The sequence below is a fragment of the Strongylocentrotus purpuratus genome, unplaced genomic scaffold, assembly GCF_000002235.5.
Source record: "Strongylocentrotus purpuratus isolate Spur 01 unplaced genomic scaffold, Spur_5.0 spur5_scaffold_19, whole genome shotgun sequence".
In the NCBI taxonomy this organism is placed as follows: domain Eukaryota; kingdom Metazoa; phylum Echinodermata; class Echinoidea; order Camarodonta; family Strongylocentrotidae; genus Strongylocentrotus; species Strongylocentrotus purpuratus.
In genome coordinates, this window is record NW_022145604.1 from 28,064,980 (window position 1) to 28,079,363 (window position 14,384).

Genomic DNA, 14,384 nt, shown 5'->3' on the forward strand with positions numbered 1-14,384 from the left:
CCTTAAGTTTAATCCTTGAATCCTAGGGAAAGATCTTTTGGGTTTGCACTCAAGTTTAAACAGTTTTGTAGTTATCAAATGTACACAAAATAATTCCCTAACTCAAACATAAATACACTATGGTCATTGAAACTATTTCCACAATTTGATTGAAATAGATAATATTAATTATATTCATATTGTACATATTTACAATAGGTGCATCAATAATGAAATTAATTAATTAATCAAATTAAATTCAATTTAATTCAAATTTATTTCATTCTCCATCAAAAATTGTATTGATACAAAAGATACAAAATAATTCATAAACAAATTAAGAAAATGAAATGGAGAACTTCATAAATAAAAAACTTAGGTCTTGTACGAGGGTAATTCCCAAAGCATTCATAGCATAACATAGAGCAAAAAGCAAACAGAAACATGAATAAAACATTAATACAAAAATTGTGTTCTTCTACAAGTTCTTTCTTTAATGTTTGTCATTTTTTTTTTGTGATGAACATTTTCTAATTTTATTAGACAAAGCATTCCAAATGCATGCACCGGAATATGATACAGATTATTTTCCTGTTTGTTCTTACTTTTATAAGATTGCTGTTTTGATTTTCCTTTTACGAAGAAAAAAAAATCTATCAAACTATGAGGAAGTTAATTTGACTCATGTACCGTGTGATAAGGATAAAATAAACTCACAAATAGGGCCCCTTGGAATGGTTTTATTCTAGATGTTGCTAATCAGACACTTGGAGAAAAAAATATGGGTGGAAAACTTTTTTTCTCTCTCTTTTTCTTATTCATATACAATGTATGATAAAAATTGATTTCGATAGAAGCCACCTTGATATTTTTGGCATCTATCTGGTGTGCCTTCGGTTTGTTAGAGCAACTTTCATTTTAAAAAGTGTACACAGATATTGATATGTCATGTTGCAGTTGACATGAAAATTGCTCATGCTATAGAGTGTTTATTGGTGTATGTACATGTACACGTAGATGCAGTTGTCACAGGGTAACCTTCTCACAATTTATTTGTAATACAAGACAATGTTTATAGTTTTAGGGCAAGGTAAGTAAATAGGTCATACAGTTTTAGATCTTGGATGATCTCGAAATACTAATTTTTTTGATGCACTGTGAATGGATTGAGGTGATATTAAAATTAAGGTTCAAAATTTGTATTACATACATTTTCATTGATTGTTATTCATAACAAAATGTATGAAATATATTTTTACAAGCCATGCTTTTTTAAAACGAAATTTCCTCTTTTATTATTTCACCTTCTGTATATCATCTAAATTTCTGTACGATTGTTACATATTGATGTACAGTACATAGCTTCTTATTGATTTTTACATATATAGGGCTACTACCTGTTGCATACTCTTTCCATAATGTATAGATTATGAAGAAATGAGAAATAGGCTAAGGCGCCTTGGATTAATTCGAGTGGCAGTAAACACGCGGCTTTATGCAACGCGACCTAGTTTGCGTGAAAGCCACAATCGTCCGCACCCCTCTATTCAAAAGCCGGATGCGAAAATCCCGTGTAAAGGTGCGTCCGCTTCAACGACTTAAGAACATAGCGTGACCTACTCATAGTGTTTTCAACCGATACCAGTTGACCGCCCTCTATAGTCTGCCATGTAACTCTCAAACTATGCAGGGGCCACGGAAGCGGGTGGCTGGGTCTTTTTTTTTAGTAGACACGTTTCATATTCAGACCTCCCCCCCCCCCCCACCCTACTCTCAAAAACACTCCGCGGCCCCTGCTTTTTAGGGTCAGAATTCAGATTTCCTTCCTGAAAGGGATAACTTATTAATACAAATTATTTATCACACATTTATACAAGTCATACATTAATGCTTTTTCTTCCTTTGATATGTTTCACTTTGTTGTAGCTTCATTTGTCTCGTTTTCGTTTCCAAACTTCATTAATCTGTGTTGGGTTATCTTAAACAATATTTGACTTCTGGAACATTTATAAACTTATGGGCAATACGCTTGACTAATCATGAAAAGATTGTTTAATATCTATAAATGAAATGAGTTCAGAAATAAACAATATGAAATGAAACAATAGGAGTGATCGAGAGGAAGGAAAAATCAAAGGTTTGTCCCCAGGTATATATGAAATGAAAAGAATCTAACACAGTTACACAGGTAATAAACAAATTTAAAATAAGTGGTGAAGTGTGACGTCATCATTAATCTATGTTTTGAATTTCTCAATTTTTCTTAATTTTCCGAAAGAGCATAAAAAATAATGTCCTAATATTTATAACAGTATTGGCTGAGATATGATCATCTGAATAAATATATTTCCTATGGGAACTCAGTGTTATTTGCTCTGGCTCCTAATGATTTTATCTCGGACATTCAACGTTGCCTTTGCCCAACTCCGCGCATTAAACAGTACTTTATTGATTAGACACCCTCCCCAGTCCCCACCCCCCTTCCCCTCTCCCCTCTCTATCAAACTCGCCTTTCATGCTATGGTAATACGTTGCGTTCACATTTTATGCGCCATTATGTTAGTGATTGTGATAGATTTTGAGCGAAAGAATGGTAATTAGATGGGAAAAAAGTATTAAACAGGGAAACAAGACACACAAAATCATATTGCCAGTTGAGGTTGACATAAAAGCAAGCGAAGGAAGATGGCTTTCATATTTAGAGTTCAGAAATAAACAATATGAGTGAGAGGGGATGGAGAGACAAAAAGTTGGACGAAGTCTGTACTGTATTCATCATTATCATATTTGTCTCTCTAATCCCCCCCTTCCCCTGGGCTCTTTTTTTTTTGTCTTTCTGTTCTGTTTGTTTATGTATTTTCGCCTAAGTATAATGTCCGACGTATATTAACACCTTCAATATAGCATAATAAACATTTGTTGTCATATCAGTTTGATGCAACAGAGATTTATATTTAAAAGTTTACTTCTGATAATTATTATTGTACTGTTATATTCTTCTCTCCGTTCATTTTAGCTTCTTCTGAATGTTTACGTTATATTTCTTAATCTCTTGATGAAATATAAACACCAGAAGCTAGTATTTAGTGGATGCAAACAAAACATTGCAACTGATGGGTTCGAAAATCAATAACATGAATAGACTTCCTGCTTTTTCACTGCAGATCATAACAAAGCGAATGAAAATGGGCAGACAGTAGTTCAGATAATCCGGCTATTGTTTTCTTTTATTGGAATAATCCCCCAGCTCCATCTTCACACACAAACAGGCCGGTGAATGGGTTTTTGTTGTTGTTGTTTAGCAAGTCAGTTTATGACCATTATTGCAGAATACTATGAGCAATTTGTTTTGAATTCAAATTCAAGTATTTATACTTACATTATATGCTTGTATAAATAAACATGAATAATCTACACAAATATATATATAAAATGATTTTCTTTGGTCACGGTTTGCTTGAACTAGATTATGATTGTACTATGTCCATCGTACAGACATAATGAATTGAATTTGTACTTTCTTTATATTATATTGTTTTCTATAATACAAGCTTGAATAGAAACACATAATAAATACTTGAAGTTCTATAATATTATTCATTACTTGACTGAATGGCAAAGTGATCGCGATCAATATCAAGTCATACATATCATGTGCATTATATAGTTCATAACGCTTTCTTTCATACAAGTACTCCAACAAAGCTCCAAACGCTTATTGACAGATGTAATATACATCGGACATTATACCAAAGCACAAAAGGGTTATCTATAGAAGAAGGTGGACAACATTATAAGAGAAAGAATAATGATTTCTCTTTTATTTATACAAACATTAACAGCATAAATACCCTTACAAAAACAGAATAAATCTTGAAGAGAGAGAGACAAGAAAAATGTGAAAAGGACCCAACAAATAAAAATAAATAAATAAGAAGATTCTAGAGCGGAAGATGATGGGGAAAACGTAATAGTTTGGTAGTATTGGCAAATTTTGACAACAATAGTTTGTAAATAAATTAACAAAGTATATACAAACAAAAACGACACAAAATATTTGAAAGATTTTAGAACTACCGGTATATAGAATGATTATACGAAAAGAGTTATGTCTGAGGTCTATTTACATCTATGTTATGTAGGAGAAACAATGAACTTGGGCAAACGTAGAGTTCGTTGTCATGGTTATAAACTCGAACAAAGGAAGGGCGGATTATAAGGTACTAGGGTGCTTGCCGTCATGAGATTTCTTCAGGGCGAGCGCGGATTACGCTGCTCCCAATGAATTACCAGCAGTATCAGAATTTCATATGAAAGAAAAATGGACATGCTTATGAAAAAAAAAACGATTATAATGAATAATATGAAAGTACAACACACAGGAGCAATTGGTAATGTTAGTTTATATGTTGCACGATTGGAGAAATAAAGTATCTTGAATCTTGTGCAAGAGTATTGATTTATCCTAATAAGATTTTTTTGTGTGATGTGAGCAAAATTAACGCTAATTTCTAAACGAATGTCAATCAATGATTTGTTACCTTCCTTCCATTACCCCCACCTAACAACAAACAAAGAAAAGCCGGAGACACATTCGTATACTTGGGGGAGGGAGGAAGACAAAAAATGTATAATGAGTGCAGTTTTCGCATTTTAATGAGATTTATTGAATGGAAGAGTAAAATCAACCCAAATTTTTAAACGATCATAAACAATTTTTTATAATTCATTGCTTTCCTTTCATTATTCATCACCCTCCCCATCTAAATAATGATAATAATAATATGATGATGATGATTATAATGATAATAATAAGCCGGAGAAACACTAGCGTACGGGGGGGGGGGGGGGGGAGCATGGTGCAGAATGCGGATATAGAGGCAGACTGCACCCATAATGGGTGGCCAGTGAAGAAACAAAAGAGAGAGTGGGGAGAAAAGAGAGAGAAAGAGAAGAGAGAGAGGAAAAGAGATGAACAGGAGCAAGAGAAAATGTTTTCTTTGGAGAGGGCTTTATACCAAGTTCAAAGAAAAAAATAATATTTAAAACCTTCCGTAAAATGTGTTTTGCCTCTATGAGTTAAATGACAATGGAATAGCATAGTCTCCAAACAAGAATTCATGAACCAACACATTGGCTTTATGGCCAGCACGTAATTGTTTTTAACGGCGAGATAGAAAAAACCCCACTAGTCTTTATTTCCATTAATTGCTGGAGAATTAAATTTGAATGGGGCGCCCATAACCCGTGTGTCTAGATTGACACCTCCAAGTTACCTCTCCGAAAAAAATCTCCTTTTTAAAAATTAATTTGGTTATATATACACAGATAAAACGTAATTGTTTAAAATGCTAACAGTTCATTACAATACAACAGCTTGTTGAATTTTTTAAACAGGCCTTATTACTTGTAAACAACCCTTTTAAACAGTGTTTTTATTGTGCATAATGATCCATTCCAAACATACAGAGTACAGTGTTAATTAGACACGGACTCAAGCTAAGCTAAATAACTTAGTTTAGCCGCAGAGGGAGCTAAACAAGTATGACGAATCTTTCAATGGGTTGAAAATTTTCTGGCTTGAAAAGGACGTCACGGTGTTCGGACACACACAATGCGTCTTCTCGTGGGCAAATCGTGCATCCGGGATTAACTCAATACGGCTTTCATGCATGCGCTCTCAGGTTAAAAACACGCAGCTTCTCGCACATGAGAATTAATCCAAGGCGCCTAAACTGAAACTAAAATGAAATATAGTTGTTTAAACTTTTACTATATTTTTAAGGGAAAGAAATATTCTCAAATTCTGTCATTGGGAAGAACAAATTTTCTCAATTTTTTCCTATTGCTACCTTTTCGTTCACCAGGTATTGCCTGCCTAGATTTGGATCCCCCACAAGATGGAGCTTTGGCCTGTGATGGATGGAGTGATGGAATATTTTGCAGTATATTCTGCAGAGAAAATTTTTACATTCCCAACACACATCCCACCATCCCTTCACAATATGTGTGTGGATCATCAGGAATGTGGAGACCTCATAGAGTAACACCTGGCTGTACTGGTAAGTGTAATTTAGAGTTTGACATGTTAAAATATATTTCTGAAGAAGAAATAAGGCCCTTATTTAGTTGACGTATTGTGATTAATTGTATTATTTGTCACAATTTAATGGACAATCCAACCTTTGTAATGAGTTAATTTGCATGAAAGCAGAAAATAAGAGAAACAGGATGATGAAAATTTGAAATAAATTGGACAAATAATAAAAAAAGTTATTAGTGTTTGAAAAAAAATGAGATCAATAGATTTATGTGAATCTCGACATGGCAAATTGGCAATTTGGTTTAGAAAACATATTTTTGTGTCAGCTCAGAGACTGCTATTTCTTATGGTGAGAACAGAGTCTTTTTCAGAAACCAGTCTTCAAAACTCACCTAAATTTGAGCAAGTTTTTTTTTTCTTCCTAGAAGAAAAACATGTATGGGAACTACTTAAAGGCATTGTTTAAAGTGTTATCAGCGTCTGTGATATGGTGTAATATATTGAAGCCCTACAAAAATTGCGCTTCAAAATATCATGAAGTGCTTCCAAAAAAAAAATCTTTGAGCGGCCGGTTATACCATTCTCATTTTCCTCATTAAATTGTAGTGTTATGAAAACCATTGGCAAAACGGTTTTTGAAATTTCGATTTCCGATCATAAATATCTTGACTGACTGACCTAAAGATTTATTATTATGATTGCAACAAGAGCTAAATCCAGGATTTTTTTTAGAATCTGAAACAAAGATACCCAATACCTTTAATATATGTCATTTGAAAATGTCTTCCAGCTTTGAGGACTGACAAGTGGGAAATAATATGACTATTTGGCTAACTTATATTCTGTATACTAGTGTCAAGCTCTCGGACAATTACCCCCTGCACAATCACCTGCCATCCAATTACCAACAGGGTAATTACCCCCCCCGAAAAAAAAAAAAAAAAAAAATTAGCCCCTTTTACAATTACCTTCTAGGACAATTACCATCCCGTTGAAATTTACCCACAAAAAAAAAACTGCTTTTATAAAAACCAACCTACTAATCGGGTCGACTTCCCTTTTAATGAACAGGGTGGGGGTAATTTTCCTTTGTTTCCCATATATGGAAAACTTTTAGCCCTAAACGCGCATAAAAGAATACAGCACTAAACAACCGCTTTCACGAAGAGAGCGCGCTCAAGTACACTCTTGCGTGAAAGTACACTGATTGGACTAGTTCAATGCGACAGAGCGGGGGTGCGAGCGCTTGCTCTCGTTGACTACTTACTAACACTAACAAACTAGAATTAGAAATGAAACTCACGGTAGACTACACCAGCAGAGGCATGCCATCACATCGTAGATGAAATCAAACACCTTCCCTCTGCCAATGATTATACTGACTTCCCTCTAGTCGGAGTGCAATGGCCCATTCAGGTGCACATGTATAGACATCATGCGGTCTCCAAGATTTTGAGCGCAACGCACACACTCTGTGCCTACCATAGAGATAATTTTAGTAGTATATAGCTCTATGCTCTGTACGCACTGCGTTAAATGCACCCACTGACCTCTATGTACAGCGCTTGCACGTGTAGCTATAACTGTGCTTTGTTCGTACGAGCGTACTCGTCGTGAGTAGCTATAGCACTACACTATCCCAGTCACTTTGATTTATTATGAAAAGCTACTTTTTATTGGTTGGAAAATGGCTACCGTTTCCTCTCCACGAATGAAAACAATCGTTATACCAACGTAAAGGTGTGATGTCAAGGTTTCTGAATCCGTCCGAAGATTTTTTATACGTCACTCGTGTGAGATTTGCCGACTGGTTGACTGTGCGAAACCCAACAAAAAAGGGGAAAAACAGTGCAATCTCCATAGGCAGGCTGAAAAAGTCAAAACTTTTAGGGGAAAATGACTACCGTTTCCCCTGAAAGAATAATCCCAAATTTAGTATCATTTTTAAGATGACATTACAAATAATAAAAAACCGTCCAAAGATTTTTTAAACAAATTTCCATTTTCCTGTAATACCAGCAATTCTATCAAAACATGGCGTTTTTGGTGTACGTTTCCCGTGCTTAACAGGATAAGCGACGAGCGCAGAGCAGATGCGTGCAATTTTTCCATATGTGGGAACTTATCTTTCACATATCAAAATAGACATAAATTAACTCGCTTTAAGATGATATGCAATTGGAATCATACCATTTACCAATGAGTAAACATATCCTGAAACTACAGTTTACATCCAGCGCTCATTCCTTGTTGTTTCTCATTCAGTGTTTTCATTGTTAAATAAAATTATTTTACAGATGCACATTTTTATTGACATTTGAATGGCTACTCGCTAATTTTTTCAATTTTCTTAATCAGACTGTCTAATGGTTAAATGAAAGTACTCATTCAAGCATGAAAGTTCAAAGCTTGATCTTAATTGATGTTGGTAGAGTATTAATTTCTCTTTAATTTGATATTTCTATGGAAATTTTAACAATAAAGAGCATCTACTATTTTTTTGCTGATTATTTATTGAGGGATTATTATCTACGCTTTCCTTTTTAAAATTTTTGTCTTAAAGAATCAGTGGAAGGGAATAGGTTCAGTCTCCCAAGTGAATTATTCTACTTCAGTGGTTCATGTGGCACAAACGAGACGACACAGTTAGCCATCGCTGCAGCATTCCTTGAAGCATTCCGATCTTCAGACTTTAGTGACAGCTGCACTGTAGATGATGAATGCACAGTGAATAATGTACAAGTGACATGCGGTCCTGCTTCGAGCCGTCGGAGGCGCAAACGTAGAAGTAGACGAAGGCAGATGGACATACCTGTAGACCTTGGCATATGGGAGGAGCATTTGCATTCTGGACATCCTTACTCTAAAACACATAAGAGATCAGCTCTTGATTTTGAGTGTGTACATTTATAGTCTCTTTTGATAAAATTTACAACAATCATTTGGAGGGTTATATAGCATGCCATTTTGTATGTAAGGGATAAATTTGTGTTCTTTTTTCCTTGTGTAAAGCACAATAAAATTGTTTAAAAGAATAGTGGTGCTATATTTGCGGAGTTTACAGAAACACTGATAACTCTGCATAACTCGCAGTTGCACAATTTTTTTTCTTCTAAACCAAGCTATGTGAAACTCGCGTTATATACACTTCCCAAGGCCAATTTTGCATATCGTGTTCAACTATTTTTGCAGTCCCGACAGATTCAACTTGTGCAGAATTAACTGTATGGAGTAGTTACAGTTGCTCTATCCCAAAGAAGAAATTGTGAAAATCTATATTATGATCTCTGCCTTTATAACATCACTTATGCATTAGCATAAATTGTCAGTGGACTGTGCTTAACAATGATTATGACTTTGCTTACATTACCATACCAAACACATACTCTAAATAGTTGTATGGTCTTTTGAGGTGCAGTGTGGATTTGATACATTTTTATTCAAAATTTGTTTCCTTCAGAATCGTCATTGGATTTAACGTTGAATCTAATGTGATCGTGGGCGAAGGTCAGGATGACTATGATGCAGCACTAGATGCAGAGCAAAAAATGATTGGTCTTGTGGAGACTCTCATTGAGGGTGGCCAGTTGGACCTGAGCTCTAGAGTAGATGATTTCACTGCTGTACTGGATGAGAGCTCTTTCAACTATGAATTAGTGGAATTGGTGTGCACCCCTCCCTATACAGTTAACAACGACATCTATCGCTGTGGTAAGATGTCATGTAACGAATGTATGTGCAAAACGTAAAAGAAAATACAACTTCATAACCAAGTTAACATTACTCTTTAGTCCTAGAAAGGCAGGAATATTTTTTTTAAATTTTGGCCTCAGGTGGAAGTAAGAATGGGGCTCTCCTTCTTCCTAGGATCGTGGCCATATACATGCATGTGATGTGTAGATGGGGCTTTGCATTAGGAATATCTATTACTGACACGGTCTTGAAAGTATCACAAATTTATTATACACATGTTGACCTTTTTGCATTGTGTACAATACATACAGGTATAGAGAATTTTTATTTTGGCTGCCCATTTCATGGTTTTTATTTTGCGCAGTACTTGTTGGCTAAAGTTTCATAAATTTTGCATATCAATAGATAGCATACAAATAATGAATGCATATGAGTCCAAAATTGTGAATATTTTCATGAGTTGAAAGATTAACGTTCTATTCAACTCGGCTAACGCCTCGTTGAATAGAATTAACGTTAATCTTTCAACGAATGAAAATATTCCCGCTATTGAACGAATATAAAACATTCATTATTTGTTTTATACAACATCGAAGTAGATAAATAGAACATTAATCTTTCAACAAATTATGCTGGGCTCCTTATATTAAAGTTGGAGTCAGGCCTTCTCGATTACCTTCAAATTGCCTTCGAGCTTCATGTCAGATGCGCGCAGCTAATATAACAATGGGATACGTGCAGGGCAGAGAGGTACACAGTCTGCATATAACCAAAAATGCATGCTTGTTGAATAGTACTACGTCGAATAGTGCATGCCTGTGCAATAGTGTATCTGTTGAATATCATGCGACCAACAATCCTCCAATCAAATGACAAGGATCTACTAAGGTGTTGTATAATATATGTTAATTAAAGCTACATGCATGCACAAAGTCATGGAAGCTTGCAGTGCAAAATAACAACCTCAATTATAATATGGCACACATTGAGGGAGGTGGATTTTCTTTCCATCCCCCAGTACGCTTAGGGTAAACCTCTGGTTCAGTAACATCATGTATACATGCATGTAATAATTTCATACCCTTAGGTTTAAGTCTCTCGCCATGGCTATATATAGGCAATCATCACATGCCCATTCTCAAATACAGTGCATGTACATTTGCAGTTAACTAAATACACCTTCCATATCATGGCTTGACCATGCAATTGCATATTATATATGCATATTGTACAGAAACGTTTTAAGAACTGAAAAAAACAAGCGTACCGGGAAAAACCACTACTGGAGATGGATACGCTAAATGTTCCATTAGAGTAAGCATCATGATCGGATTATGGTGGGTTTCTAAAGCAGCATACACGTGATATACTTACGTTTCTATTATTTACTCTTTTAACTCTCCTGTGGATCCAGAAGTTGTAAATCAACAGAGTAGGAAAAAACAAGGTTTCCATTTTTTTAAAATTTAACCAAAATACATGTGCATTTGATTAGAAAATAGATATTTTTTTTGGCTAATCACTATACCGGTACCTGTATTTAGTATACTGTAATCTTTCTTTGTAATATGCCTACTCCTAAAATCCATATTTATTCTCTGTTCAATTATGTAGTACCATGTGGAAGTGGCTTTTACTATGGCAATGAAACTCAGGAATGTATCCAGTGTGAAGTAGGGACATATCAAGACACACATGGAGAGTTCACATGTCATCAGTGCCCCGAAGGACAATCTACTATTGCAGTCGGATCCAAGAATGTGAGCCAGTGCATAGGTACGAACATTCACTGTAATTGTAAATGCTCAATTTTAATGGAAAATATTCATGGAATACGCAGCAGAGATTACCTATATTATTTTGAAAGGGATCAGTGGAATATTTGGGTCTTTTACTGACACATTTGTTTTCAAATGGATACACACAGATTATTTTGAAATTCTAAAAATATGTTCTACTTGAGGAGGGAAAAAAACAAACTACATTATTATAAGTAAAGTCTCTTGCTATTTTAAGGAAGACCAGCATCCATTGACCAAAACTATACATAGGCTTCAAGGAAGCTTCAAGGAAATACACTGTCATATTGGTGGAATAATTATTTTTACTCCAATCTATGAAATGATTTTGACAATGATTTATTCCTAATAGATCTAGATAATAGTATACGTTCTCAGATTTTATTGAATGATAATTTGCAAGTGTTTGTTTTGCGTGACTGCTAAAGCATGTGTGTGCTACTATGCTAATCAACTAGGGGATCTACGTCCTTCATAACTGGCATTAATGAGGTTTAATGCTTCACAAAAGGGCATTAATATAGCTGATCGATACGGTTTTGATCGTTGGGCCTCACAGTAAAGAGGCCATTGCATAGCCACTGAATCATGACTGGACGCAGCAGGGGGCTAGGGTACGCGGCCGCCCCTATAAATACAAATAAATGAAGAAAATGCAATAAATTATCAAAAATTCATTGCATTTTCCCCCGGTCCCCAACAGGAAAAATTGCTTTGCAGGGCCATGCATTATGGTTCAAGGCATGGCCACAAAGAAGATTTTTTTATGTTGGGGATCGGGGGAAAATGCAATGAGTTTTTGATAATTTATTGCATTTTCTTCTTTTTTTGCGTTTGTGAGGGGCGGCCGTGTACCCTAGCCCCCGCTGCGTACAGTCATGATTCAGTGGCTATGCAATAGCCTCGTTACAGTGAGGCCCCAGGATCAAAACCGTGTTGATATGCTATATTAGAGCCCTTTTGTGAGGCATTAATCCTCATTTCTGTCAGTTATAACTTATGGACGTAGGTCCCCTAGTTGATTAGCATAGTAGCATACACATGCTTTAGCAGTCATGAAAAACAAACACTCACCAAATCATTATTCAATCAAATCTCTGAAGGTTTTCTATCATCTAGATCTATTAGGAATAAATCATTGTCAAAATTATTCCATAAATTGGGGTAAAAATAATTATGATAATCTGGAAATTATGACCAACAATGTAAGTCAAAAGATTTTCAACCAAACGTTTGTTTTAAATCTACATGTATCAGCATTGTTAAATAGGAAAATACATTCAAATATTTTTGGTTTTTCTTTAGACAAGTGTACACTTTTAGGGAGAGGAGTTGCTTGGTTTAATCAAGAAAGTCTGGTGCTTAGTTTTTGTCCAGAACCCATTTATTGCAATACACATTTTGTCATTTCATCCTGTCACATCAAGACATCTGCCAACCTGGTTATAGTTCGTTCACCGGTCTAGCACCATGCAACCATTGCCCGATAGGAAGCTATCAAGAGGAATTCTTTGCTACAGAATGTACCAGCTGTCCTGTTGGCATGACAACACTAAACAAAGGCTCTACTTCATCTCTTGAATGTATTGGTAAGTACATGTATATTTGGCTTAGAGCCATTTGCTTTTTTAAAATAAATTAAACGCTGCCTTGAATTTGTAAAATTTCTGAAATATATTTCTAGATTATCTTACGTCTGTATGTAATATGCATTTTGTGATTTTATCAGTTGTTTTCCTTTCAATTATCTGTGTAAGAAACATATTTTGTTACCTTACCATGTGTTTGGAAGAACTGGTATTGGTATTGGCTTTTAGTCTGATGACAACACAGCGATTGTTTCAGGCTCTAATTTGTCACCGATGGATAATTCTAAACCAGGGGTTTCATTGGATTTTTGCCCGGCCCCCCCCTACTCCGGGGTCGGAATGACCGCATGCGTGTTACCAAAATGTCCGGTAAAGGGGTACTTTTCACGCACCAAAGTCCGGCTCGTACATACACAAAATTGACTTTACCGGTACACACCGGACTTAGGGGGTGTTTTCAAAAGGAGTGGGGGGGGGGGGCCGGGTTTTTTTGTTGCCTGTGTAGCTGGAGCAACATATGTACAGGCAGGGGTGGCCCTACAGGGAAGCAGGGGGGGAGGATGTGGCGACTGCCCCCCTATGATTTTTCAAGTGATCAACAACAAAAAAAGAGGAGAAAAAAAAGAAGAAAGAGTATGGGGAAAGAGAGGGCTGGATCATTCTAAATACCCCTATTAAGTAGAAATGCGTCAACGAGACGTCTTCTTTTTTTTATTTTTTTTAAAATTTTTTTATTAACATTTATTTCCTTCTCAACAGCACAATATAAAACACAATGTATATATACATGATATAGGTAACAATTATTTCAACATAGAGTATACAGTAATTAATTCAGATACGGAAGGAGGCGAAAACCCGGCGAAATATCCCTCCTTGCATCACCTCCAACCCCTGCTTTGCATGCTCACTATGACAATTAAACCTATTTCTAGCCAGTAAGTTCCTTCATTTTACAAATGTGAACATAATTGTAATTAGACTCGATGAAATTACTATCAAAAGTTGTCTTATTTCTCTTAAAATTTGATGAAACTTTAAAGTTTTCTGCTTGGCACAGGAGGGGTGAAACTCTCACCTTCATACACCCACCCACTACCCTGCTTTGTGTGCTTGCTATTGGCCTAATGGCTTTATTTCTCAAACTCAAGATCCTGGATCAAACCATGGAGCCTGCATCGAATTAGAGTCGATGAAGCTGTACTATAAGACATCTTCTTTCTCTCAAAATTTGATGAAATGCCAAAGCTTCTGTGCTTTGCGCAGGAGAAGGAAGCTCTA

At 35.7% G+C, this 14,384-nt stretch overlaps 1 protein-coding gene across 1 annotated transcript in view; it reads left to right on the forward strand.

Moving 5' to 3' along the window:
• LOC582103 (sushi, von Willebrand factor type A, EGF and pentraxin domain-containing protein 1) overlaps positions 1-14,384 on the forward strand; it is a gene marked incomplete at its 3' end in the record, with an annotated part of 83,258 nt that overhangs the window by 53,578 nt on the left and 15,296 nt on the right. Inside the window, exons 25-29 of the mRNA XM_030989882.1 lie at positions 5,847-6,041; positions 8,586-8,919; positions 9,483-9,733; positions 11,330-11,491; positions 12,942-13,103. Coding sequence (XP_030845742.1) covers positions 5,847-6,041; positions 8,586-8,919; positions 9,483-9,733; positions 11,330-11,491; positions 12,942-13,103 — 1,104 coding nt within the window. The remainder of the gene's footprint in view (positions 1-5,846; positions 6,042-8,585; positions 8,920-9,482; positions 9,734-11,329; positions 11,492-12,941; positions 13,104-14,384) is intronic.